Source organism: Acipenser ruthenus, chromosome 37 (genome assembly GCF_902713425.1).
Source record: "Acipenser ruthenus chromosome 37, fAciRut3.2 maternal haplotype, whole genome shotgun sequence".
Classification (NCBI taxonomy): Eukaryota; Metazoa; Chordata; class Actinopteri; order Acipenseriformes; family Acipenseridae; genus Acipenser; species Acipenser ruthenus.
In genome coordinates this window covers 4,680,135-4,707,320 of record NC_081225.1, presented here as the reverse complement: position 1 = coordinate 4,707,320, position 27,186 = coordinate 4,680,135, and the positions used below count along the sequence as shown (strand labels likewise).

Sequence of the window (27,186 nt, the reverse complement as noted above, 5' to 3'; positions counted from 1 at the left end):
AGCCTCTAAAAATCCTGTATCCCCTGGCACAGTGCGCATGCGTAAAGCCAGTTCCCTAAAAGAAAAAACCCGGATATTCCTTTATCGTTCATGTACGTCATACTTCATGCACACTGGAGTTTATCGTTAGTTCAGTTCCGCGTAGAGAGCTTTAAAACAAGTGGTTGCTTATTAATCTTTAAACTATTTTTTTCTTTTTGTAAAATTCTGCATAAATTTAATGAAGCTCCAACACCTACAGTAGCAGTGACATAGGTCTTATCAAATAATAATTAAACCAACAGTCTGAACGAGGATTAAGAAAATGTTTACTTTATGTGTCTTACTTTTAACCCTGATCAGCTGGTCCTGTGGCGCCTTCCCGGGACCTCCTAAACCGCAAATAAACGATAGGCCGATTATTGGTAAGTCAATGTTGTGCACATCTACTTTTTATTCCCTCTCACACTGTTTGACGATATTTTCATTGGATTCTTGCTGTTAATGTGGCACGTGTTTACGACTGTAAATCACCCTGGATAAGGGCGTCTGCTAAGAAATACATCATCATCATCATCATCATCATCATCATCATCATCATCATAATAATAATAACGTATGCCTGCAGTTACTATGCTGCAATACAAACATTTAGGCAAATCTATACCTAGTAACAAGTTTAGCTTTTTTTCCAGAAGCGCATTACAGGTGGTAGTTTGCACTTTATATTTTTAGCACTTCAATGTATATTGGACAGAGAGCTGCGTTGCAGGCAAAAGTATTGCCACTCGGCACTTCCTTAATGTAAAATAATTGAAGAAAACTAGGGTCTTATAATCGATTCATGATTAAACATATTCAAAAGCGTGGGCTTTGGTCTATCAAAAATAATTAATTGATTAAGCTTGTCTACGTGAGTGCTGTATCAAAATGAAAAAGACATCTGAAAGAGTGTACTTCCAAAGATACTATCAAAAGACATCTGAAAGAGTGTACTTCCAAAGATATTATCAAAAGTATCTTTGGTACTTCTAAAAACCTTGGCAAAAATGCGACTGGAAGGTATACCCAATATTTCACAATATTTTGGAATAGAGAAAAAAAAGACTGCAACTTGCAACTTTTGCTCATCAGTGGAGGTGGTAGCGGTGAGTTGAGCCTAAAAAAAATAATAATTGGCTAACCTAAGTTGGGAGAAAATGAGAAACAATTGGCGACTACTAAATTAAAAAAAAAAAATGCTCAGGTCCAAGAGAACTGAGACATTCATGTGATTGAAGATCGAATGAATGCAGCCATGCATCAAAATATTCTGCAAAGTACAATGATACCATCTGCTTGTAGGCTGATTGGCAGAGAGTTTATCTTCCAACATGACAACGACCCAGAGCATACTGCTTAGTCAACTCTGGAATTCTTGAAGAAACAAAGATAACAGTTCTGGTATGGCCTTCGCAATCACCAGATCTCAATCCAATAGAAATGCTCTGGACTAATCTGAAAAAAGCTGTAGCCAGCATCGTGCATCCAATCTGTCTGAACTGAAGGAAATATGCAAGACAGAAGGGCCCAGATTTCACCAAAAAGATGTAACATAGTGGTTATGGATGGTCATAAATGTCTGAAAGCCGTAATAAAAGCAAAAGGAGGACACACAAAATACTAAAGCAGGGATGCCAATACTTTTGTCATGAACAAATACAAATGAAATAAATGTGTTTATTTTTTGATAGATTATTTAAAGTGGTTGAAGTTTACTACATGCTTGTCCCTAATATGTTACCTTGAATTATGGTACAATAATCATAGGGTGCCAATACTTTTGTCTGCAACTGTACACCACTGACTTTGTTAACCTTTGAAACTGGTAAAAAGCAAAGAAATGGGAAGTTACATTGAATTTGACCAGTACTGACTAACAATGAAGTCACCTCGAAGTAAAATGTGCTTGGAAAGAGAGGAAAGGCCTGTAATGGTTTATATCTACATACATATGTATTTAATACAGTTCTGCCACTCAGCTGCTGTTCTTTGAAAACTTTCTAACCCTTTCTAAAACAGAATGAAAAAGCATTTCCTGAACTGCAGATTTAAATTGTAACCCTCTCTAAATGAATGAAAGTGTATCTTGAACGGCAGATTTCAATTCTAACCCTCTCTAATTAATGAAAAAGTGTTTCCTGAACTGCAAATTTCAATTCTAACCCTTTCTAAAACAGAATGAAAAAGCGTTTCCTGAACTGCAGATTTAAATTGTAACCCTCTCTAAATGAATGAAAGTGTATCTTGAACTGCAGATTTCAATTCTAACCCTCTCTAATTAATGAAAAAGTGTTTCCTGAACTGCAGATTTCAATTCTAACCCTCTCTAAAACAGAATGAAAAAGTGTTTCCTGAACTGCAGAATTTTATTAATTCATCAAAACGGTCCTTAACAAAACAGTCCTAAAACAACATTTCCATTTCCTTAAAATTGTTGGTTTTAAAATCCTTTTTTTCTGCCTTTTTTCCCCTCTCAATATCAGTGTTGTCTCTTTAATAGAAATATTTAGCTCAGTATTTCTGCTGAACCAACGCACTGAAGCAGCTGAAATGGTTTTAAAAATCTCAGTGCAAGCATTCTGTTCCTTTAGGAATACTTACTCAGGAAACAGAAGATGACAACCTAAAACCATATGGGAAAACGTATATCCCATCGTCATATGTTAAATACCTAGAGTCTGCTGGCTGCAGGGTAACACCAGTCAAGTAAGTACAAGCCCTTCCCTTTATAGTAACACTGTATAGTATAGTATCAAATAAATACCACGCAGCCTGCAGTCCCTGTTTTCACATACACTCACCACAGTTTATCACTAGTAGTTACGGTATTTGAAAGGGCTAACAAGTGTACCAATTGATTACAAATTCAGACAATCGGTTATTGGGGTATTATTGTAAAGCAACTAGACGTACAGCTATTCATATTAAAAGATAAATAAATAAACAAAAAAATTACATATTTTCACAACCAGTTTCATACACTAATACACACATGATTAAAACGCCATCATTATTATTATTAATCCTATGCGTAACACTCCCCCACTCCCTCTTCTCCTATATTGAGTAGTTTGGTCCAGAATCAGCTCGTCTCACTGTCCTAATGTAGCCGCTTAACAGCGAATGAGACTGGGCTTTTGAAACAGAAGTGCATCTGTTTGCAAAAAAAGATGTGTACGGCCACAGATACCCTTTATTTGTTTGTTGCGATTGAGTTGTATCTTTTAAATAAATGTTTAGCTTATATTATCTACGTAATGTCTTATATATGGGTCTAAAAATAAGAACTGTTCCAATTATTACATGTAATTGTAAAACGCTGACACTTAGCACAGCGTTAATACAGGTTCACTTCACCTCTACATTATTCACAAAACAGTTCAATATTCTACACGTGAAGTACGGAAGCGGTGCTCTCCCTGCCCAAGAGAAGTGCGGGAGCGGCGCTCCCCCGCGACCCCCCAGCACTACACCCCTGGAATCAAAATGCATTAAAATAGTTTTTTTTTCATTTATCTACACATCCTACCCCACAAATTCCAAGTGAAAAAAAGATTCTAGAAATTTGTAGAAAATTAATTAAAAATAAAAACTGAAATAGCTTGGTTGGATAAGTGTCCACCTCCCTTGTAATAGCAATCCTAAATGAGCTCAGGTGTAACCAATCGCCTTCAAAATCACACACCAAGTTAAGTGGCCTCCACTTGTGTTAAGTTGTAGTGATTCACATGATTTCAGGATAAATTCAGCAGTTCCTGTAGGTTCCTTCTGCTGGGTAGTGCATTTCAAAGCAAAGACTCAACCATGAGCACCAAGGCGCTTTCAAAAGAACTCCGGGACAAAGTTGTTGAAAGGCACAGATCAGTGGATGGGTATAAAAAAATATCGAAGGCTTTGAATATCCCTTGGAGCACGGTCAAGACGATTATTAAGAAGTGGAAGGTGTATGGCACCACCAAGACCTTGCCTAGATCAAGCCGTCCCTCCAAACTGGATGACTGAGCAAGAAGGAGACTGATCAGAGAGGCTACCAAGAGGCCAATGGCAACTTGCAAGAGCTACAGGCTTTTATGGCCAAGACTGGTCAAAGTTTGCATGTGACAACAATATCCCAAGCACTCCACAAATCTGGCCTGTATGGTAGGGTTACAAGAAGGAAGCCATTACTCAAGAAAGCCCACCTTGAATCCCGTTTGAAGTATGCAAAAAAACACTCAGGAGATTCTGTAGCCATGTGGCAAAAAGTTTTGTGGTCTGACGAAACTAAAATGGAACTTTTTGGCCTAAATGCAAAGCATTATGTTTGGTGCAAACCGAACACCGCGCATCACCCAAAGAACACCATCCCTACTGTGAAGCATGGTGGTGGCAGCATCATGTTATGGGGATGTTTCTAATCGGCAGGGACTGGGGCAGTTGTCAGGATAGAATGGAAAATGAATGGAGCAAAGAACAGAAAAGTCCTTGAGGAAAACCTGCTGCGCTCTGCAAGAAAGCTTTCAGCATGACAACAACCCAAAGCACACAGCCAAAGCTACACTGGAGTGCCTAAGGAAGAAAAAAGGTAAATGTCCTTGAGTGGCCTAGTCAGAGCCCCGACTTAAATACAATTGAAAATTTGTGGCATGACTTGAAGATTGCTGTCCATCAACGCTACCCAAGGAACTTGAAATATTGCCAAATCTAGGTGTGCAAAGTTGGTAGATACCTATCCCAACAGACTCGGGGGTGGAGACTTATCCAATTATGATCTTTCAATTTTGTATTTTTAATATATAATTTCTCTCAATAAAAACGTTTTTCCCCTTAACAGTGTGTAGTGTGGTGTGGAGATAAGTGGGGAAAAAAATCCTCATTTAAATGCACGAAACTCTGAGGCACTGACACAACAAAATGTGGAAAAAGTTCAAGGGGGTGTAGACTTTCTATAGGCACTGTGTGTGTGTGTGTATATATATATATATATATATATATATATATATATATATATATATATATATATATAATGTGTGTGTCCTTTATTTTTTGAAATCCACAGTTTCTGTTTTTATATTGTTTATTTTCTAAACTTGCAGGTTGAATCTGACGTTGCCTGAATATGAGAAGATTTTTAATTCAATAAATGGGTAGGTATCTAAAAACAATTCTGATTTAGTCATTGATGTAATTAAACACACAAGTTTATCGCTAGTTTAGATTGTACCAGTGTGCTTTCTTATCCGAACAACGGGAGGGACCACCAACATCAGCCAATATTAGCTCTTTATATACTGTATGTGTTGTTTTTTTACAAACTTTTTCAAAGTTAATCCAAGCCACAGCGATGAGTGTATGAAATGGGTTCCCAAGCCACGTTGTTGATGCTGAGTCATTGGGATCCTTTAAGTTCCAATTTGACAACATTTTGGGATCAGTTACAGACTTGGAACAAGCATTGGTGTTCTTATGTTCTACTAGGAATCGTAAATTCTACACTGTTCTGTACTGTATAATGGAATGCCACAGAAATTGTAATGTATATTTTTGTATGGGAATGATTTTGATGATCAAGGCTTTTTCTCTCCCGGTTAGGATGATGTTCATTGGCGGTGCAGTTAATTTACTGACCTCAGACTTTGCCAAAGCAGCAGCAGTTTTCTACAAGCTTGCACTGAAGGTGAGGTTCGCAAAGAAGCAAAATCACCAGCGGTTTGTAAACTCCAAGCATCTTAACTGATACCAGCGGTCTTGCCTTTGTTCCTCAGGGAAAACATACATGTACATTTCACCCGTCTGTGTTCTTTGTGCCTATTTTCTTCTGGCATGTGTGTCATGGTAAATACTGCAGGATTCAATAAACTTGAAGGGAGACTGAGTATATTTATTTATTTCTTAGCTGACATCCTTATCCAGGGCGACTTACAATTGTTACAAGATATCACATTATTTTTACATACAATTACCCATTTATACAGTTGGGTTTTTACTGGAGCAATCTAGGTAAAGTACCTTGCTCAAGGATACAGCAGCAGTGTCCCAACCGGGGATTGAACCCACGACCCTCCGGTCAAGAGTTCAGAGCCCTAACCACTACTCCACTGTGTGGTCCAGTGGTTAAAGAAACAGGCTTGTTAACCAGGAGGTCCCTGGTTCAAATCCCACCTCAACCACTGACTCATTGTGTGACCCTGAGCAAGTCACTTAACCTCCTTGTGCTCCGTCTTTCGGGTGAGACGTAATTGTAAGTGACTCTGCAGCTAATGCATAGCTCACACACCCCTAGTCTCTGTAAGTCGCCTTGGATAAAGGCGTCTGCTAAATAAACTGCTATAAAAGTAAAGGGAGGAATAGGTGACCTCCTTTGGGGTTTGTCTTTATTAACTGACCGTTTCCTCCCCTCCATCAGGCCTACGTCTCGGGAGACTATTTCCCTTTGTGGGGGACTTGTCTGGGTTTTCAGCTGCTCACTGCGCTGGTTGCCGGGGACGACCTGCTGACCAACGCCACTGTAGAAAACAAGGCGTTGCCGCTCAAACTCACAGCTGGTAGGCAGGGGCCAGTATGAAACTAAGACTAAAGTATTTTTATTTGATAACTTATCAGGGATGGAAATAAGATACCTATTGCATAGCAGTTTCACCCAATGCAGGTTTTGATTTAGCCACAGTGTATAGGTAGCAAGCTCAGGCGTGTCTTATTAAACTCCCAGTAAAACAAGGAATTTATCAAACTGCTTTGTAATGGGAGCCTTATTTCCATCCCTGCTTATAGTTTATATGGCAAGATAAAGGGGTTGAATTATATATGTTAAGAGGTTTCCTAAAGTAATATAAAGAATTTCACAGCACACTGCAGCATTCACAGGTGGTATCCAGTAGAAATTAAGATTTTCACAACCCTTAGATGCTATGCTACAGGGCTTGCTTTGTTTTTGTTCATGAAAGCTCAAATTTCTAGCTTTGCTGGAGACCCCAAACAACTTTATTCACAGCATTACAAAGCAACAGTGATGTAAACAAGAGCACTTTAATTCATTAGTGTTTTCTTTCCAGTTAAAATTAGTGTATTCCTCTTTGTAATTTCAGGTGGTGAAGCTACAGCTTCAATTGCAAGACAAACAGATAGGGTTTTGTAGACAGTGCTAGACAAACTTTATTATGCCTACATTCCTTTGTGCCAGCAGAACAGTATGGTATATCTCAGTGGCATTTTACAGAGAGAGAAGAGAAGCAATGCCTACATTTAGAAGTGGAAAAGAAAGGCTGCATTATGCCACAATTAAGTCAAATGGTTTTCACAAAGGGAGCATCAGAACTCTCATTCAATTCAACAATTTGAAGTTCTATTCTACAAGAACTTTACTGTTCCACCTCATCTGTAATATAGCATATGCCTGCCTTTAATTTCCTTGCAGTCAGATGACATTTCTTAGTTTTGCATTCATTACTCAAGTACTGGGGTTTTTATTTGTTATGACACGTATGTGTTCTTTGACTATGAATTCAGGAGCTGCTCTTCAGTACTAGTTGCCTGCCATAGATATCTGCAATGCTGGCTAGATCAGACCAAGTATCTGTATACAGTTATCTGTCGTGTATCCGCCCGTCACATCCACCATGATTAACCTCTTCAGCAACATTAGTTTATTATTGAATAGAGAATTAGTTCAGATATTGTAGATTGTACCAAAGTTTTCGTACACTATGTCGTATGTGTTCCGTGCAGTGCCATTGCTGGTAGTGTCACGTGAGCTTCTCGATCTCCTGCCTATCGCTCAGCAGCAATTGCACGCACCCACATGGCAGACGGCTACCCTGTCACAAGGATTAATACCCTATGTCTTTCTAAACAAGGGATTTAGGGAAGCTCCCTAATAAAAGCTGAATCTCAAAACAATAATTGTGTGAATATAATAATTGCTACAGCTGTGTATAATGGTATTTAAAACAGGATTCATTCATCCAACTTTTTACAAATTCACCCTTACTCTGGTCCCACTGCGTTTACAAACGAGAGGAGGCCATTTGGCCCACCTTGCTCGTTTGGTTGTCAGTAGCAACATACGACGGATTACTGTATTATTTTATTTATATATTTATTGCATTTATGTAGCGCTTTTTATACAAAAGTATCGCAAAGCACTGTACAGAGAAAAAGAACAAACCACAATACATTTGTATTAGTAAGCGCCAGCACCCTCTAGTGCACAACAGTGTATTGCAGCAAAACAAAAGAAAGCTGCATCCTGTTGGATGGTGATGGCTCTTACTTATTAGACACTTTGGATGAACTAGCCCAGTGCTGCCCAAACACGGTCCAGGAGAGCCCCTATCTAGTAAGTTTTGTAGGTCACCCTAAATCGCTAATTTCTAAAGACTGGAAACACATGGAAGTTATTGATCAATTAAGCAAATAACTTGTTCAATTAAGGGAACTCTGGTCATTGGGCCAGTTTACATGCTGGGAAAATGCCATGACTTGTTTACAGTCATGACTTATTTAAGGTGGTACAAACCAAAATTATCTAAGATTATAATTCAGCCGTACCACCTTAAACAAGTCATGACAGTAGACAGATAAGTCGTGACATTTTCCCAGCATGTAATCCAGGCCATTGAGGGCTGAAAAGGGTAGTTCATTTTTTGTACCAAATGATTTCTAAATGACTTCATTTAATAAATTACCTGCTTAATTGATCACAGTGAAATTCTTCCAGGTGTTAAGAAGTTGATGATTAAAGGTTACTTATAAAACCTGCTGGATAGGGGCTCTCCAGGACCGGGTTTGGGCAGCACTGATCTATCCTATAGATATCTATAGCAGGCAATTAAAACTGAAGAGAAGCTCCTGAATTCAGCTGAAAGCACCTTAGCATAGACTTATGGAAAGTTTTTCATCAAGTTGAGGAGCAGTGAGCTCAGGGGTACCCGAGGGTTCTGCCCCTGCTCTTAGCATTTCTATGCTCTCTCTCAGCTGTTTGTAGCATAATCTTGGCTTCCGTTTATCCCATTAAATTAGAAACTGTTTCAAAAGTTACTTTAGTAGTTCCTGTGTATGTCATGTGAAGGGAGTCTTTGTTATAAGAGACTTCATTTTGCACAGTTTGAGCAGCCAGAACTTTGCTTTTGGGGGCCCTCTCGCCTAAACTGCACAAAATGACATCTTACATAAGAGACACTCGACACATAAGTAGGGCTTCTGATTTCCGGTGTTTTACCCCGACTTTTACTCTCCTTTAAAAATGCAGTTTATACCTGTTAAGCCATTTGTGTATTTAAATCGCAACTGTGAAAAGCGTTAATAGTGGTATGATTTCTTTTATGTTTTTTTTTGTTTCTGTGAAACAACTAAATGGGCTTTTAAATCATAAGTCTTTTTTTTATTAAAGCAGAAATGAATCTTCTTTGCTAATGTAAATACAGTTCCATATAACAATTGTAATAGTGTGACCAGCATAAAATACTTTATTTTTCATTATAGCTTTAATAAAGATTAGTCGCTCATTAACAGACATAGAAGGGATGCAATGTTTAGTGATACTAACATATGTCACAAAGAAGTATCTCAGATAGAATAATCTTCATCCATGCCCCAGCTACAGAAACTCCCCCCCCCTCCACTTTTGAAACCAACATTACTGTCACTGAGCTTGTAAATGACAAATTAAGGCTTGGCCAATTTAAAAGCCCATTTAGTTGTTTCACAAAAAAAAAAAAACACACATTAAATACATTTTACAATTAACACTTTTCTCGGTTGTGATTGAGATACACAGATTACTTAACAGTTTAATTCTTGTTCGAATCCAGGCTATGTCACAGCCGACCATGACCGGGAGTTCCTAGGGGGCGGCGCACAATTGGCTGAGCGCTGCCCGGGTAGGGAGGGCTTAGGTCGGCAGGGGAATCCACGGCTCACCGCGCATCAGCGACCCCTGTGGCCAATAGGGCGCCTGTGGTTCTGCAGTGGAGCCGTCAGATCTGTGTTGTCCTCCGGCACTATAGGGCTGGTGGCATTGCTGTGGATCTGCAGTGCGAAAAATGACGGCTTGGCAGGAGCACGTTTCGGAGGACGCGTGTTCCAGCTGCCGTTTCCCGAGTCGGCGGAGGGGTTGCGAGCGGTGAGCCGAGGATACAGATAATAATTGGGCATGCTAAATTGGAGAGAAAACCGGGGTAAAAAATTGGCGACGACTAAATTAAAAAAAAACAAAAAAAAAAACACAGTTTAATTCTTAACCCTTTGCGGTCCATTTATTAATCCCGCGTCAGGCACTTCAGGTCCAATTAATTTTCACACGCACAGTTAATTTTAGACGCGCTGTTTAAAAGTATTTTTTTCCCCCACAGTCAAACGGGTTTAAATGGCCCTGCATATCAACAAAGCACTCACTAGGCATCTCCAGCCCCGCCCCACTCTTTCGTTTGCTATAGCGTTCACCTATGTAAGAAATAAATAATAATAATAATAATAGTTGTACATACCAATCGATCATCTCTGGATCACTTGTTTTATCACCAAACTCCTCAATAATGCGATCCAAGTCATTATTTTATTACTATAACATCTCAAAAAAGCTCTGCAAATGTCCGTGTTTTCTGTGCGCTATTCAGTCAGCCAACTTGTTTACTTACGACCGCCCCCGTTATCTGATACCAGATACCATGTATGACTATTCATGAGATACGCCTTTTTTTATTTATTTATTTATTCGACTTGTCTCGGCTCTTGTCGCTCCCACTCGGCAATTGAATGGTTTTCTCGGCTTTTTCCGGAGAAAAAACGACTAGAAACCCGTGTTTTGCGTTGCTATAATGATGTCGGACCCAGTCCGACAATGGACCGGAAAGGGTTAAAGGAGAGTAGGAAAGTCGGGGTAAAACACAGATAATAAGAAGCCCTACACATAAGGTGTTACCTTATTATAATGACTTTTTTGTTGTTGTTTAAGGTGCAGAATCCAGCCGAATGTTCCGGAATTTTCCTCCTGAGTTGATGAAGTCTTTGTCCCAGGAGCCACTGACTGGAAATTTTCATCACTATGGCATCGCAACACAGGCAAGTGTCCCAGTGGAGTGCATATACCCAAACACATTGAAACAGTGGCAGTGTTTACATGCAAGTTTTAAATGGCGCTACTATAGTGCATTTATGACGTGTCACGCGCAAGTGACGCATGATTGTGCTCGTTCCAAAAGTGCACGGCAAAAGAAATGTGTGACTTTAATGTCATTACACTTTGGTAAAGGACAGTAAAGTGCGCTCTAACTGGCCTAATTAGTCCCATAGCAACAAACTCCACAGTCTTGCAAAATACTTAACGATAGACTTTCATGAAATAACACGATACCTCCTCCACTTCCCCTATGTAAAAGAACGCTCTTCTCTGGGATACGGTCTTTCTGTCCTCTGTAGCGTAAGTAAGATTTTCCTTATCCCAGTCTTACTAATACAAATCAGTTAAATATCCATCCATTATTATCAATCCGCTTCTCCTGATGAGGGTCGCGGCTAAATTATATATAAATTGCTGTAACAGGGCGAGGTGCCCTGTACATTGTTTTGTTTGTTTATTTTTAGAACGGTGTACCCCTCCGCCCCTGTGTTATTTTGTATTTGTTTATTATAATTTTGTATTGTAATTTATATGACGGCGAAGCACCGCGTATTTTGTTATTGTTTTGTATTTTGACGGCGTAGCCGATTTGTTTTGTAGCGTGGATGGGTAGTCCCATCCACAGAAGTAATAATTCAACTCGTGCAGAAGGTGGCCATCTCCCGAATTAAGTGATTAATTTTGTTGCTAATCAGGAGATGGTCACCTGAATATAAAAAGCCTGCAGCTCTCCAGCTCTGGGTGGGTGTGAGAGAGGAGAGAGCGAGCAGAGAGAAACTTTATTTAAAAAAGACAAAGGATCAGTGAAGGCTATTGCCCAGCCTGACCGTGTTATTTTGTGTTCGAGACTTGTTTATTTAAACCTTTTATTTTCGCTCTGTGAGCAAAGTCTTTTTGTTTAAATATTTTATTTATTTTTGTTGTTTTGCAAATAAAACGGCAAACGCCACCTTAATCTGCAGTACTGGTGTCAGTATTTTTCCCTTCCCGCTTCTGCCGTGACGTCAGACCACTCGTCCAGCCTGTCACAATTGCATATAGAGATGTTGATTTATACCATTTATTATTTCAGTGTATTATGAATGATGAATGAGAAATACTAGATCGTTATGACCAGCATTATTATCATAATAATACTATGAATTACGTAGCTTTTTTCCCCGCAGGATGTTTCAAGCTTCCACCCCTTCTGACAGCACGCAACACCAGGTTGACCAATTGTGAATTGTCTCACAGTCTCTGTTTTACATGTGAATCCTAAGAATAATTTCTGGAAAATAATAACATACCGCACATACGCACACTTAGCCTCAGCCACGCGTTAAAGGGCTTTATCTCCCCAACCACGGTAGCTACAGCGTCCAAACCAACTTTAATGTGAAGACCAATTGTGAATTGTTTCACAAGCTCTCCTTTACATGTGAAATCAAACAAATAAATTGTGAAAAACAATAACATACCGCATATACGCACACAGACTACCTGACACGTGTAAATGGCTTTATCTCCTCAACCACAGCAGCTACAGCGCTCAAACCAATGTTAATTTAAAGGATGCCAAATGTGAATTGTTTCACAGTCTGTGTTTTACATGTGAAGCCTAAGAATAATTTGTGAAAAAACAAATGGTTGGGAATATCAAGCCATTTTACGCATGTCAGACTAAGTGTGTGCGCATATATGCAGTGTGTTTTGTTTTTCACAAATTATTCTTAGGATTCACATGTAAAACAAAAGCTGTGAAGCCATTCACAACTGGTCTTCTTTAAATTAAAGTTGGTTTGAACGCTGTAGCTGCTGATCCAGGAGCATAGTCTGATGCGCCTGGAATACAGAAGGACGTACCGTCTGATTGCACGCACCGCTGCCAGGCAGGATCGGCAATACAGCCACCTTTTGGAAAGTCTGGACCACGCTGATCAACAGCACCAAGAGGTTGTTGCGTTGCACGCCGAATTTCTGCGCACAATACGATTCCTTTCCTGCAAACCCATTGCATGGGACTGAAGGAGTTCTTCCCAAGCAACACTTAATCTAGCCAGTGTTTGTTTGCATCTTCTCCATCCATCAATTTTTGTCGCAACTACGTTGTAAGTAGGCCTATGATTTTATATACCCTTATAACTAATTAGCAATTACACACAAATTATGTATTTATTATATTAACAGCGTTTGTATGTTTCCACATTTTCAGCATAATTAATTGTAACATTAACAAAGTACCTGTGTTTGAAACCAACACATCATGAGTTGTTTTTAATATATTTGTTCCACATTAACGCATATTTGTGGTTATTGAACGCATACTACTTTTGTTTAGCACATTTACGCAGTTGGCTAAGACTAATATATGGGTGTGTGAAAGGACATCAGTAGCCAAAGAAGCATAAGAAAAGCAGTAATGGGAATTGGTGAGTGCTGTCGTTTTTTGTACACATGATACTTCTACCATTTCTAAACACAGGAGCTCTTAAAATAAACAAATCCCCTGGGCCAGATGAGATCCTCCCAATAGTACTCAAAGAAATGAAAGAAGTTATTTACAAACCGCTAACCAAGATCATGCAACAGTCTTGACACGGGTTGTACCGACAGACTGGAAAATAGCAAACGTAATACCGATCCACAAAAAGGGAGACAAAACCGAACCAGGTAACTACAGACCAATAAGCCTGACTTATTATAGTTTCCATAAGTTTACATATAATAAGATCCAAAATGGAAAATTACCTATATGGTAACAATATCCTGAGAGACAGCCAACATGGTTTTAGGAAAGGGAGATCATGTCTAACTAACCTACTTGACTTTTTTGAAGACGCAACATTGAAAATGGATAACTGCAAAGCATACGACATGGTTTATTTAGATTTCCAGAAAGCTTTTGACAAAGTCCCGCATAAAAGATTAATTCTCAAAGTGATGGTAATTACATAATTTGATTTAACAGAATTGTTTTGTATTAAGTAAGAGATTTTTTTTTCCTAACTGGTTTGTGATGTTTGCTATCAATCTGTGTTTGCTGTGGTATTTTGTTGAACTTGCTTTGAGCTTGACTGGAGAGTCCTAAGTGCCATTCAAATGACACTAACTTTTCAGTTGCTCCTACTCTGTCTATATATGCAGAGTAGGTGGGGCTGGGAGAGTTGAAAAGTCATATTGCCACATGATTTGAATGGAATGAGGAAGCTCAAAGCTAACTCAATATGGGAGCAACAGAATCCAGAACCGCTTCTGATGATTCTGTTTCAGCTTTTTAATGGTACAGACATTATGTTAATATCTTGCTTTCTTGTTTTCTATTGAACATTGTTAAACTGGGCAGTTTGTTTTACGTGAAGTAAAAGCATGTAAACAGTGAAACTGAATTCCCAAACACTCAGGTGGGTGAGCACACCAACAACTAAATATAGTACAAAATATAGATTTAAATAACATTCTGTCCTGCTAAGAGTTGAATTTACTGTTTTAGACCCATAATAAAATGTGCATTGATTAGATTCCTGTACCGTTCAGTTGGTAGCAGCATATGTAAATGATGCATGCCAGAGATCTTTCAGATAATAGACAGTATCATATCTTACAGGATTGGATATGATTTATTTATTAAGTAATTTTATAGATATTGGGCCCCCTTTGTGGCTTTGTGCCTTGACAGGGAGTCATGTTTTGATAATTTATTAAAGAAAAAGCTGACTGTTTTGCCATGTTTTATATTTTCCTGCAGACATTTGAAGGAAATGAGAGACTGGAAAGTTTCTTTTCCATCCTGTCTACGAACAAGGCTAAGGAAGGAGTGGAGTTTGTTTCAACAATAGAAGGTGACTTGTGGACAAGACAAAGGACAAGACTTTGTTTAAGCTTGCAATGCACAGCTTGAACCTATTTTTGTCAGACAAAAAAGGCATTTAATATTATCAAATTAAGTAAGAAATAACTTCGCGTTAGAAGTGTAGAGTACAAATCAAATGAGGTTATAATGGGGTTGTATAATGCAATCCTGAAACTGCACTTACTGCGTTCAGTTCTGGTCCCTGCATTACAAAAAGGACATTATTGTCCTGGAGAGAGTCCCGCAAACAGCAACCAGATTAATCCCAGGGCTAAAAAGTATGAGCTATGAAGTAGAAGTTAGGTAACTGAATCTATGTAGCCTAGAATAAAGAAAGGTTTGGGCATACTTCATGGAAGTGTTTAAAATCTTAAAAGGAGTTAAAGCCTAGCCAATACTTCAAACGCAGCAGAGAGACCAGGACCAGAGGATAGTTGGAAACTAGGTGGCTCAAACCACAGGCAGTGACTACTGAAACAGAACGTGTTATACAAATTGAATCTAAACAAGAGCCCATTAGTTAAGATTGGGCTTGCTACTATTCGATTTTAATTTTGCCAAATCGACGATTAATATCGACGCTTATTTTAGAAAGAATGTTTTTTGATCTTTATTTTTTCAATTCAAGCAAAGAATGGGTGAAATCGACCTTTATGAAACTCCTTTATCATATTCAACATGCAACAAAACCATGGTTACCAACATTTTAATTGAAATAATGTTTGGTCGCAGCTGAGCTATACATTTAAAAAAATGTCTCAAACCGTAGTAAACGCAGCATATAGAAGTGTATTGCACAGACATTTATAGCGTACATTTACAAGTAAAACTATATGCACAGAACAAAATATTAGATAGTTGAACAGAACTAACTTGCACTTATTAATCGGAGTCTGAGCTCCCACTCTCCTGCTTCAGCACAGCCGGACTCAGAGTCACTGGAAGGCAAGGCAGACGGGCCCACTTCGTCCTGCCGCGGAGACTTCAGCCGTTGTCCATGGTATTGTGCACAATATTCATTAAGTGTTTTTCTCTTGTGCCCCATTTTCAAGTCAAACTAGTAACTATGACCGTATACCTAAAGCAAAAGCTTACGTACACCTTAACACGCTAATTTCAAAGTAGGCGCTTTGAATGACAGGCGCTGTAGCTGGCAAATAAGAGCATTCTAGCACTGCTTCAGTCAATGAGATCTGTCAGAACAGGGTGAAACTGCAGTAGCCTACCATCAGACCACTGAGATGACTGACAGTGACCCCCAGCGGAAAGGAGACGTGATTGTTTTTGGTAAGAAAATAAAAAAAATAGCGAGTGGTTTTACCAACGTTTATCGTATATAAATTTATTTCAGTCAAACAATGTACTTTTTTACAAGAGAATAAGAACAATTTTCAAACAAGAGGCCATTTGGCTTATTAGTGCTTGTCCAGTTCCAAGCAGCTGATCCATCTTATTTAAGTGTTAAAACCAATTCAAAGAGTGATTCGCCTCAAAGATGTAGAATCACAGGCCCCATTTGATAACGATTTAAGCTGAGTTTTACTGCTGGCACTGTGCCAGCATTGTAAGCATAGCAATCGGAATTGTAAGCATGGATACATATGTTACTAACATACTCATTCTTTTTAGAAAACCATAGTATTACTTGGTTCTAAATGATACTTGGAACTCATTATTGCTTTTTTCATCTGTAGGAAAAAAATATCCCTTCTATGGAGTCCAGTGGCACCCAGAGGTGAGTCGGTTTCAGTGGCATCCAGACCAGGAGTTCCCTCACTCGGTGAACGCGGTGCGAGTGTCCTACCTCACTGCAGATTTTTTTGTTAATGAAGGTACTGTTTTTTTTTCTTAATGACACAGGATATACAAAAGGAGCAGTGACCGATGCTTTAAAACCCTGTTTTCTTATCAGCAGAACATAGTTCCCATTGTTAGGTCTTTGTTTACCGAAATTATTTGGATGAGTTTCTTTCAAAACTACACATCTGAGGTATATGTAGTGAGTAGATGGGCATGGAACTATTTTGCTAGTTACAATCACTTTACTACAATGTGCTAATAATAGAAAATGGGGTCTGTACCAGGTTGGCAAATCAAAAAAAGAATAACTTCAGGAAAACGAATGTATAGACTGGTAATAAAAAAGATTTTAAAGCATTAGCTACTGCCAAAGATATTTTAAACCATAATTCACCATGCTCCGTTTGAGTAAATCACTGCCCACCATTACAGAACACTCATATGTGAGTATTATCTTATAGAATATCATATATGATACTCAGATATGAATTTAAATGTATATGGAATTTGACACGTCATGTGATTCATGCTTATGAATCATTCATATTTGGGTTTGTGACAGGGAGAGCGCTCTTTTATTAAACAAATTAACAAAAAAACATGTTTAAACAAAACAGATCTCAGACACAAAACAAGTACTGTGCTGGGAAGTAGCAATTGTTTCCCATTTGTTTTCTTTTTACTTTCGTTTTAGATCTTCTCCGCTTGCTCTCGTTCTCTCCTCTGAACAACTACCAAGAAACATAGAAAAGCTGCAGGCTTATATACTTGTGACCTTCTCCGAATTAACACTCAATTAATCAGTTTTGGAGATAATCACATTTTGCACACGTTTTGTGGAATGGGGCTTTCCCCATCCATGCTGCCAAACAAAAAGATTGTATTTTAAATAAATACAAAATGCATTCAAATCATATCAAAACATACTCGTTTTAAATACACAACACCATACATTTTTTAAATTCACACACAAATTCACCCGTTCCCAAACAACACATTATTTTAAATAATACATTCTCCTGTCACCAATAAACAACAAACAGTACATCTATTTACACTCAGGCCTCTCTATGTGCAGGGCTTTTCTACCCTGCCACAGGGGTATTAGACATTTTCATAACTGATTTCAATCAGGAGTATACATTTATTTCAAGCACATAATGACACACATTATATATTAAATAAATGTGGAAAAAAATGATTTGTTATTCTTGCAACTGTGTTACCATTCAGTAGAGCGAAAATTGTAAAGGGGTACTTTTTTTTAATGTTTTTTTTTTGTATTTCTTAGCAGATGCCCTTATCCAGGGTGACTTACAATTGTAACACGATATCACATTATTCTTACAGATTATTTTTTTTCATACAATTACCCATTTATACAGTTGTCTTTTTACTGGAGCAATCTAGGTAATGTACCTTGCTCAAGGGTACAGTAGCAGTGTGTCCCCCACCTGGGAATGAACCCACGACCCTCCGGTCAAGAGTCCAGAGCCCTAACCACTACTCCACACTGCTCTGCCCCTACTTGAGCTGAAACCTCCAGACAGAAGGGGTACAGTTGTAAAAAAAAAAGTTTTAAAATAAATAAAGAAATAGTAGTACATGTGCATCACATAGAAGTAAATGTACATTGTGGCCGATTTTTATTTCATTTTTGTTTTTTAAATTGCACACACCAGGAAACCCTCTTAATTGGCATAGCCAGCTTGTTTTTTTAAGAAGAACCCAGGATACAAAAATGTAGACAACTGTACATTTAACATCATCGTTTCTCACACACATTTCTCGTTAGTCAATAACTACATATACTTTGAACAAGAAAGTAATTATGAATCAACTATTTAAATGTGCCCAGTAAAACTACATTTTGAATGTCAAGCAGTAACTGATTCCAGAATTCAGGAGCTCTTGACATACCAAATAATAAGTGAGCTTTAACTGCTGGTTTCACAAGCCCAGAGATGCCAATATTTGAGAGTGAACAAAACAGCACTTGCCAAGCAAAATTCAGGATAGTAAAATAGGGTCTGTGAAACTTGATACATGTATTCAGTCAAATAAAGTTAAGATAAAATATTTAGTTTTCTTAAATAAATGCTGTATTTTCTTAAAAAGTAAATGTTCCTCTGGATCTCAAATGCAACTTGTTTACATCAGAAAGTCACTCCCTTTTACTTGTCAGAAAATAGCCACACACACTTTCAATTGTTCTTGTTAATTTCTATTTTTGTGGCACCATCCTTTCCCCTGTTTGAGCTTTAATAATAATAATAATAATAATAATAATAATAATAATAATAATAATAATAATAATAATAATAAGCCTAAAACATTGAACCTACAAAAGAAGCCACACAAAATACTTTCAGTGCAGGCACACACAAGGCAGGAGCTCTTGAACTGTTTCATCCACTGGTTTGGGCCTATTTGCAACACTAAGCATTTAATAATGTACATGTTTATTTTAAGCACAAAGTTGACATTTTCTGATTCATTTTATGTTAACATGGAAATAAAAATGGAAGAAAAAATAGTGCTCTAAAAACAAACACTAATTGCTTACGTCGTGTAAGTTTAATAATAATAAAAAAAAAAGGTTTAAACTTAAATGGTCCGTGTACAGCTTAAAACAAATCTTAACATTCTGTTAATAAAAAAAAGTTTAAAATGATTTTTCACTCTGGCTTCTATGGGAATCAAATGTCTGGCAACTTCTTTTTTTCAAAAGTTGCTTGTTTAAACATGGGGTGTATTTTATAATTCACTGGATCACCAGGTTTGTCTCCATTAACATCAAGTCACAAAGAAAAAGCTGTAGTTACTGCGACGAGTATTTATTATGTCTACATGTTTTCTGCAGAGAATATGGCTTTCCAACACCTTGTATCCTCTTTCATAATCGGGTTCACATAACTGGTACGTGGCAGGTACGCATGTGGACCAATAAAAAAAATGCAGACTTGGTTATTGTTGTATAAGCCTAGCGTCATATTTTTAATAGAAAAGCATTTATAATAAAGGCAGAGACGGTGCTCACGGTTTGAAGGTGAGCTATACATGCCTAATTTATGAATTATTGCAGAAGAGTGGGAGTTTACAGGGTTTGTCAACATGATCAACCCTGCCCACCTGCTCCACAAGTGAAACAGAAAATAAATATATATGTATTGTAGTGATCTCTGTTAATGCTGGCAGGCGCATCACACAGAGTGAGGCAATCCACACACAGGCGGAGGGCGGGCGCGAACCCGGGACCTCTCGCACTAAAGCATAGCGCCGATATTGCTGTACAAAAGAGCCGGCTCCTTTGCAAGGAGTGTATATCAGGCGTATGCCCCTATGTTTGATTACGTCACCTACCAGCCCTGCTGCTGCCTACCCCCGTGCACGCTACACTCTCCCCTGCTAGCCTCAAGTCCGCCCCGGACTTGCTCACCAGGCCACAGTCCGACGAGTGTGTGACTGGATACCTGCGTCCACTTCTGACACCAATGTAGAGAAATAGGTTAATGCAGGCAGGTGCAACACACAGGGCGAGGCAATCCACACACAGGTGGAGGGCGGGCGCGAGCCCAAGACCTCTCGCACTAAAGCATAGCACCGATACTGTTGTATCTTTTGCAAGGAGCGTATATCGGACTTGTGTCATTGTGTGTGATTACATCACCTACCAGCCCTGCTGCTGCCTGCCCCTGTGCACGCTACAGTATCTTAATTTTTCACCAGCACCTTCCTTCCATTCTATTATTTTCGCCATTTTCTGCAATGTGAACTGTAGAACTGCACTGTAACTGTACTTGTTTGTGGACCAATGAAATAACAACTTGCCAAGACAGCCGTCTGCAAGCACCAATGCAATGGTGTACGGAATGTAAAAACAACTGCCTTATTTTTTCAGGATTTGTTTCTGTTACTTTGCCGAGATCGATTTATATAATAATTTAGCGGTGTTACGCTGGAAAAACCCTTTACACCAACTGTCATAAATGTGTTAATAGCTTTAAAAAAAAAAAAAAAAAAAAACCCATCAGGAATTTGATTTGCATTGATCATATCAATAGACCCGGGGGACTGAGTAAAAGCGGAAAAACGCCAATTAGCAGAGATTTTTCATCTCTGTAAATTAAAACATGTTTAATATGGTAGTTAAATGACTGATTAGCATCTTGGACTCCCTATTGTTTAGGTAAGAAAGTACAAGGCTAGTGCTAATAGGGGTCTGTGAAACCAGCTGTAAATAATTAGAAAATTAGATAAGAACTAACATCCCTATAAAGCAGTAGTTTTCAAACTTATTAGGCCCCGTACCCCCTTCCAAATAATCTAGTCTACCGCTTACCCCCATCTGATTTAGGGTAGTAATTAGGGGTCTACCTAATTCGTGATTTCGCGGAAATCAGGAAATTGAGTGGTCACCGCGAAATTCACGTCTTTTAGGGGCCAATGCATACCGGACTAGTACGGAGAGAAAAATAAAAGAAATCTAATTTAAATGAACTACTGCAAACCGCAAGCGATACAAACTACGTATCTTAATTCTGTAGCTAGGGTTTTATATTTACACCGTCCTGTGTGCGGGGGGGGGGGGGGGGGGGCAAACCGTCCTTTAGACAAATAACATTTAAAAGAATACTCCAAAGCAGTTAACTTTCTTGTTTACTGACAATAATGTTTTAAACAGCCTATCTATCAGTGCGTCTGTACTGGCTTTTCTGTTACCTGTACTGTACAGTAGGAGGTGGGACAAAGTCAGTGTTGCATTGCTATTTTGATTTAGGTTGCTAAAATCTAGTTTTCAGCATTGAAGGTAAAATACCAAAAATGGACAACAAAGCAAAAGAAAAGAAAAGTATATTTCGGCTAAGGGTCGTGTCAAGACATTTCCCAAAGAAACTTTACATGCAGATGGAGGTAAATTGTTTTACATCATGTAATGTGTCTGAAGAAAATACGGTCTATCACTATTTAGCTTCAGAATCACACATCAAATGAAAGGCTACTACCTGCTAAACAGAACGTAAAAAATAAAAAAAAACAGCTTTCAGAAAACAAACTGGAACGTCAGAGCAGACAAAGTATTCCTGTTGGTTGTAGCCAAGTTAAATCATGCAGTTAGAATTGTAGACACGTTTTTTTTTCTTTTAGGAGGCTGTGTGGTCCAGTGGTTAAAGAAAAGGGCTTGTAACCAGGAGGTCCCCAGTTCAAATCCCACTGACTCATTGTGTGACCCTGAGCAAGTCACTTAACCTCCTTGTGCTCCGTCTTTCGGGTGAGACGTAGTTGTAAGTGACTCTGCAGCTGATGCATAGTTCACACACCCTAGTCTCTGTAAGTCGCCTTGGATAAAGGTGTCTGCTAAATACAATGTATAGGCAAGTCTTCACACCACAGAGACAGAGAATGTCAGCAGCAACAGCTGGGGGATGTTGCATGCTTGTCGTTAACAAATGACAGCACTCCGTTTTAGGCTTTTATAGTGATCTGAAATATTATCCACTTCGGTTTATTTAATGTTTAAACAGGTCAGCGAAATCCTAATTTTATTCCATTTATTCTCAGCGATTTAAGTAGACCCATAGTCATAATATACCTACAAAATAATGGTATTTTCTAATTTCTAGATTAAGTACTGTAAATGGAAAACTGCTGTTAAACTTAATTAAATAAAATGTTATTAGTTAACAACGGTGCAAATGCACCAACTAAAAATGCTATGTAAAATTATTCCAATAAGTATCCAATAAGTATGCCGAAACGAGTCCAAATTAAAGGTTATGCTTCTGAGAAACAAAACTAAGGTTCCAAACAAAATAAAAAAAGCAATTGTCAACAAAAGTCATGCATTTCTTCAAACAAATGCAGACGTGTAGAGATTAAACAGATTTTTTTTTTATTGAACTCAAATTGTGTCGTTGAACACAAGCAGGGACAATGTAAAATGCTATCTGTGTCTTGTGTGGTATCGAATCCAGACAGAATAAGCACATTATTTTGAAGTGAGTATTTCCAAAAGCTAGTTTGTTAAAAGTAGAAAGGAGATATTTATATCAGGCAGTCAAAAATGACTTTTAGCAACAACAAAAAAAGTGCAGTAGTCAGATGGTGTTAATCAGGTGTAAGACAATTACTTGTTGATGTGCACTCCCTGTATGATATGAACACACTCAACAGGTCTGGAGTATGGAATTCAATTCCAGACACTTCCCAATCCCAGGAGTTAGGGATTCATTTTTTTTTTTTAATCCCAGCATTCCATTTTTGTAGTAATAATAATAATATCAGGCTTTTGCTTTTTGTATTAATTACCGGTGTGGAGGCGTAGGGTAATGCACTCACACGACAAAGGAGTTCTTCAACGAATTAATTAATAATGAAAAAACACATACAAGCATTGCAAGTAAAGATAACAGTCGTGTCACTCCAGCTCCAGTGCAGAACACGTGAGTGATTTCACTGTCTAAGTAGGGCAGCCCAGCTGCCTGCTCAACTCAATAATACGGTTATTTAAAAACTTAAAGATAGATAAAACACTGAACTGATTAAACTACTAACACTGGACATTTAAACTTAACAGAAAGGAAATGTACACCAGTATGGCTGTGGTTTTATGTTAAAGGAGATTCAACATTGCTGATTTGATTTCTAAGTCACAAAGTACTGCAATGTGGTAAAAATGCGTTGTCCACCATTACAGGATTTTTCTGGCGTACCCCTTGACGAGAGCTTGTGTACCCCAGTTTGAAAATCACTGCTATAAAGAAACCTGAGTGTTTCTGAATAGTTACATACAACTCTCTCACAGTTTTTCTAAAACAGATCTTGTAGATAGCATGGCACGTGAATTGACTTGCTTGTCCTTTCTTGCAGCTCGGAGGAGTTCCCACCACTTCTCAAGTGCTAAAGAAGAAGACGCTGCTCTGATATACAACTACTCTCCGCTGTACGTAGGAAATATCTCCAGTTACATGCAGATCTACTTCTTCTAGGGTTCCTGGAAGCAGTGACACACACAATTACTCTCCAACTCCAACAGGCTTTCTCAGGTGACCCAGAATTAAACTAATGAAAATGAGCCTTTGCGCTGAAAGTGTTGCATAATGTGTCTTTAATATGACAAGCCCAGTACTTACTGTTCCTGCCTTGTGTGCACTGTGCAGGTTTCTGTGGTATTAAAAACACTTTTTTTAAATTATACACCGGATGTGAAAGGATGAGATTAAATAAAGCATTTATTTAGCCCACAGCTTTCTTGAAAAATTGAATTTATATATATTGTAACAGATCAATGAGGTGGGTTAAAAGCCTCCCTGCCAAGCTAATTGTTTTTGTTTAATTTAATTGTATTGTTTAATTGTATTATTTGTTAATTGTTTTATTGTTTTGGCAGTGGCTCGTTATTGTAAATTAGAGTCAACTGCCAATATTTAACCCTTTGCGGTCCATTGTCGGACTGGGTCCAACATTGCAATTATTCCTCACAGGTCCTTTGTCGGACTGGGTCCGACATCATTATAGCAACGCATAAAACGGGTTTCTAGTCGTTTTTTCTCCGGAAAAAGCTGAGAAAACCATTCAATTGCCGAGTGAGAGCGACAGGAGCCGAGACAAGTCGGAAAAAAAAAAAAAAAAGCGTATCTCATGAATAGTCATACATGGTATCTGGTATCAGATAACGGGGCGGGTCGTAAGTAAACAAGTTGGCTGACTGAATCAGCACACAGAAAACACGGACATTTGCAGAGCTTTTTTGAGATGTTATAGTAATAAAATAATAAAAATGACTTGGATCGCATTATTGAGGAGTTTGGTGATAAAACGAGTGATCCGGAGATGATCGATCGGTATGTACGACTATTCTTCTTCTTCTTCTTCTTATTATTATTATTTATTTCTTACATAGGTGAACGCTATAGCAAACAAAAGGGTGGGGTGGGGCTGGAGATGCCTAGTGAGTGCTTTGTTGATATGCAGGGCCATTTAAACCCGTTTGACTGTGGAAATAAATACTTTTAAACAGCGTGTCTAAAATTAACTGCGCGTATGAAAATAAATTAGACCTGACGTGCCTGACGCGCGATTAATAAATGGACCGCAAAGGGTTAACCCTTTGCGGTCCTGTGTCGGACCTGGTTCAACATTGCAATTATTTCTATCTGGTCCAATGTCGGACCCTGTCCGACATCATCAAAAAGACGCAAAAAACGGGTTTCTAGTCGTTTTTTCTCCGGAAAAAGCCGAGAAAACCATTCAATGGCCGAGTAGGAGCGACAGGAGCCCGAGACAAGCCGGAAAAAAAGGGCGTATCTCATGAATATTCATACTTGCCCCTGGCATCAGATAACGGCGGCCATAAGGAAACAAGCTGGCTGCTACTGCATCCGCGCTCAGAGAATATCACAGACATTTGCATTTGGATCGCATTATTGAGGCGTTTGGTGATAAAACGAGTGATCAGGAGATGATTGATTGGTATGTACGACTATTTTTGTTATTATTATTATTATTATTATTTATTTCTTCGCACATGTGAAAGCTATATCCAACGAAAGGGTGGGGCGGGGCTGGAGATGCCTAGTGAGTGTTTTGTTGATATGCAGGGCCTTTTAAACCCGTTTGACTGTGGAAAAAAATACTTTTAAACAGTGCGTCTAAAATTAACTGCGCGTGTGAAAATAAATTGGACCTGACGCGCCTGACACGCACTTAATAAATGGACTGCAAAGGGTTAAACCTACGTTTGGTTTATATATGTTTGTGTAAAAGTGTTTAGATGTTGTGTATGTCAGGTAAACAGCTTAGTTGTCCTACAGGTTAGTCAGGGAGCTGCTTATGTTTAGTAAGTGCAGGTAAGAGCTCGGTTTGTGTTTGTTTATTTTTGTTTTATATAATAAAAGTGCGCATAAAGCTCTGAAAATCAAGTCTCAGTCTCTGGGTCATGTTTTTATAGGGAGGGGCACGAACCTGAAATAAGGTCAGTCCTGTTACTATATATATATATATATATATATATATATATATATATATATATATATATAATTGTGAACGAGTGGTAGTGTAGTGCTTGCGGTCTTTGGCGTTTCCCTCTCAATCACAGTGAATGGACAGACTCTGTAGTCAGGTGCATACTCTTTATTTACAATAATCACCAATATATTTTCAGTAAATACTTTTATGCCCTGTACGGGCCATTAGCTATCTCACTTCTTCATCCCTCACTATACAATTTCTTTCACGTTTAAACTCCCTCCGCTGGAGTACACTGGAACTGCAGGTAAGTTGAAGAGTTCCCTCTGCTGTGGAGAACTGGAACTGCAGGTAAGTTGAAGAGTTCCCTCTGCTGTGGAAAACTGGAACACACACAAGAAACCACAGCTCCCTTGTTGGATTAGTCCTAGTATAATAAGGAGAACAAATGGTGAGGGAAGGACTGTCACCCCTGGCAGATTCCAGGAACGACTGCAAAGTGAAGCTCTCTCCTTTGCCAAGCAGCACAATATCCAAACCCTGCGACAGCAAGGTTTGAACAGAATAAATCCCATAAACTTTTTATAAATCCAGCGTTCTGTGTCAGTGTCCTTTGTTAGTCCCAAAAGCCCTACACTATGTTGCAGTTCAGGTGTGCATCCAATCCCTGTCAGTCGTGCATCCGCCTTTGTTTCACATTCCGTTTAGCACACCGTTTAAATTATCTTTCTCTTGCGCTGTTGTCGGCGCTCACATAGTATTGTTACAAACATACACCCGTAGTCACATTAAAAGTTCAGGAAGCACGTACGGGGGAAAAAAATAACAAATCCAAACGAAGAGAAATAAAAACAAAACGTCTCATCCAGAGAACAGCAGATCACCCGACACTCTATCAACAAAATAAACGAATCGCCCTGAAAGCAGGTTACTACTCCAAGCGAGTTTCAAAACTGAATCAAACAACGTCACGTACTTACTAAACTCACAGCTGAAAATATGAACGGCATCCACTAAGGTAGAACAGGACAATTCAACTGGTGCTCCCCATGATCACACTGATTGTTCTGTCTGGACTCTTTTTAAAGGCCTCTAACCCCCCCTTCTAATTTAACCTCGGCCCTCTGGGCCATGTAGTTTTTATCGCTGCGACGCCATTCCTTAAAGGCGCCGCTACCCCTATCTTCACAATATATATATATATATATATATATATATATATATATATATATATATGTATATATATATATATGTATATATATATATATATATATAATGATTTCTATTACACAAGAGTAGATGTTAAAACTTCATGCTTCCATTTGCGCTTCCTTCCATATGATGATGTAGATATCCTTCTGTCAGGTGTTGATTGCTGAAGTGTAATGCTGGCTCCAGGGATCAGCTTTTTTTGCCTCCCTAGCGCATCAGCACACACAACGGCTGCGATGCTGGCTCTGGGGATCAACCA

The 27,186-nt window shown here is 38.6% G+C and overlaps 1 protein-coding gene across 5 annotated transcripts; it reads left to right on the top strand.

The window, feature by feature from the left end:
- The first annotated feature begins 80 nt into the window (after nt 1-80).
- Nucleotides 81-25,669, top strand: LOC117966135 (gamma-glutamyl hydrolase-like). 5 transcript variants are annotated; one of them, XM_059008484.1, is made up of 10 exons: nt 81-404; nt 2,613-2,727; nt 5,097-5,147; nt 5,593-5,677; nt 6,407-6,545; nt 10,952-11,058; nt 14,844-14,937; nt 15,867-15,948; nt 16,643-16,683; nt 23,619-25,669. In XM_059008484.1, exons 1-10 carry the CDS (start codon nt 305-307, stop codon nt 23,735-23,737), a joined length of 933 nt encoding a protein of 310 aa, XP_058864467.1. In that variant the 5' UTR covers nt 81-304; the 3' UTR covers nt 23,738-25,669. The 5 variants fall into 5 exon arrangements, with proteins under 5 accessions (XP_058864467.1, XP_058864468.1, XP_058864466.1 ...); XM_059008485.1 differs by having other exon boundaries at nt 16,643-16,780; XM_059008483.1 differs by lacking the exon at nt 15,867-15,948 and having other exon boundaries at nt 82-404; nt 10,958-11,058; nt 16,643-16,780.
- Nucleotides 25,670-27,186: the final 1,517 nt, after the last annotated feature.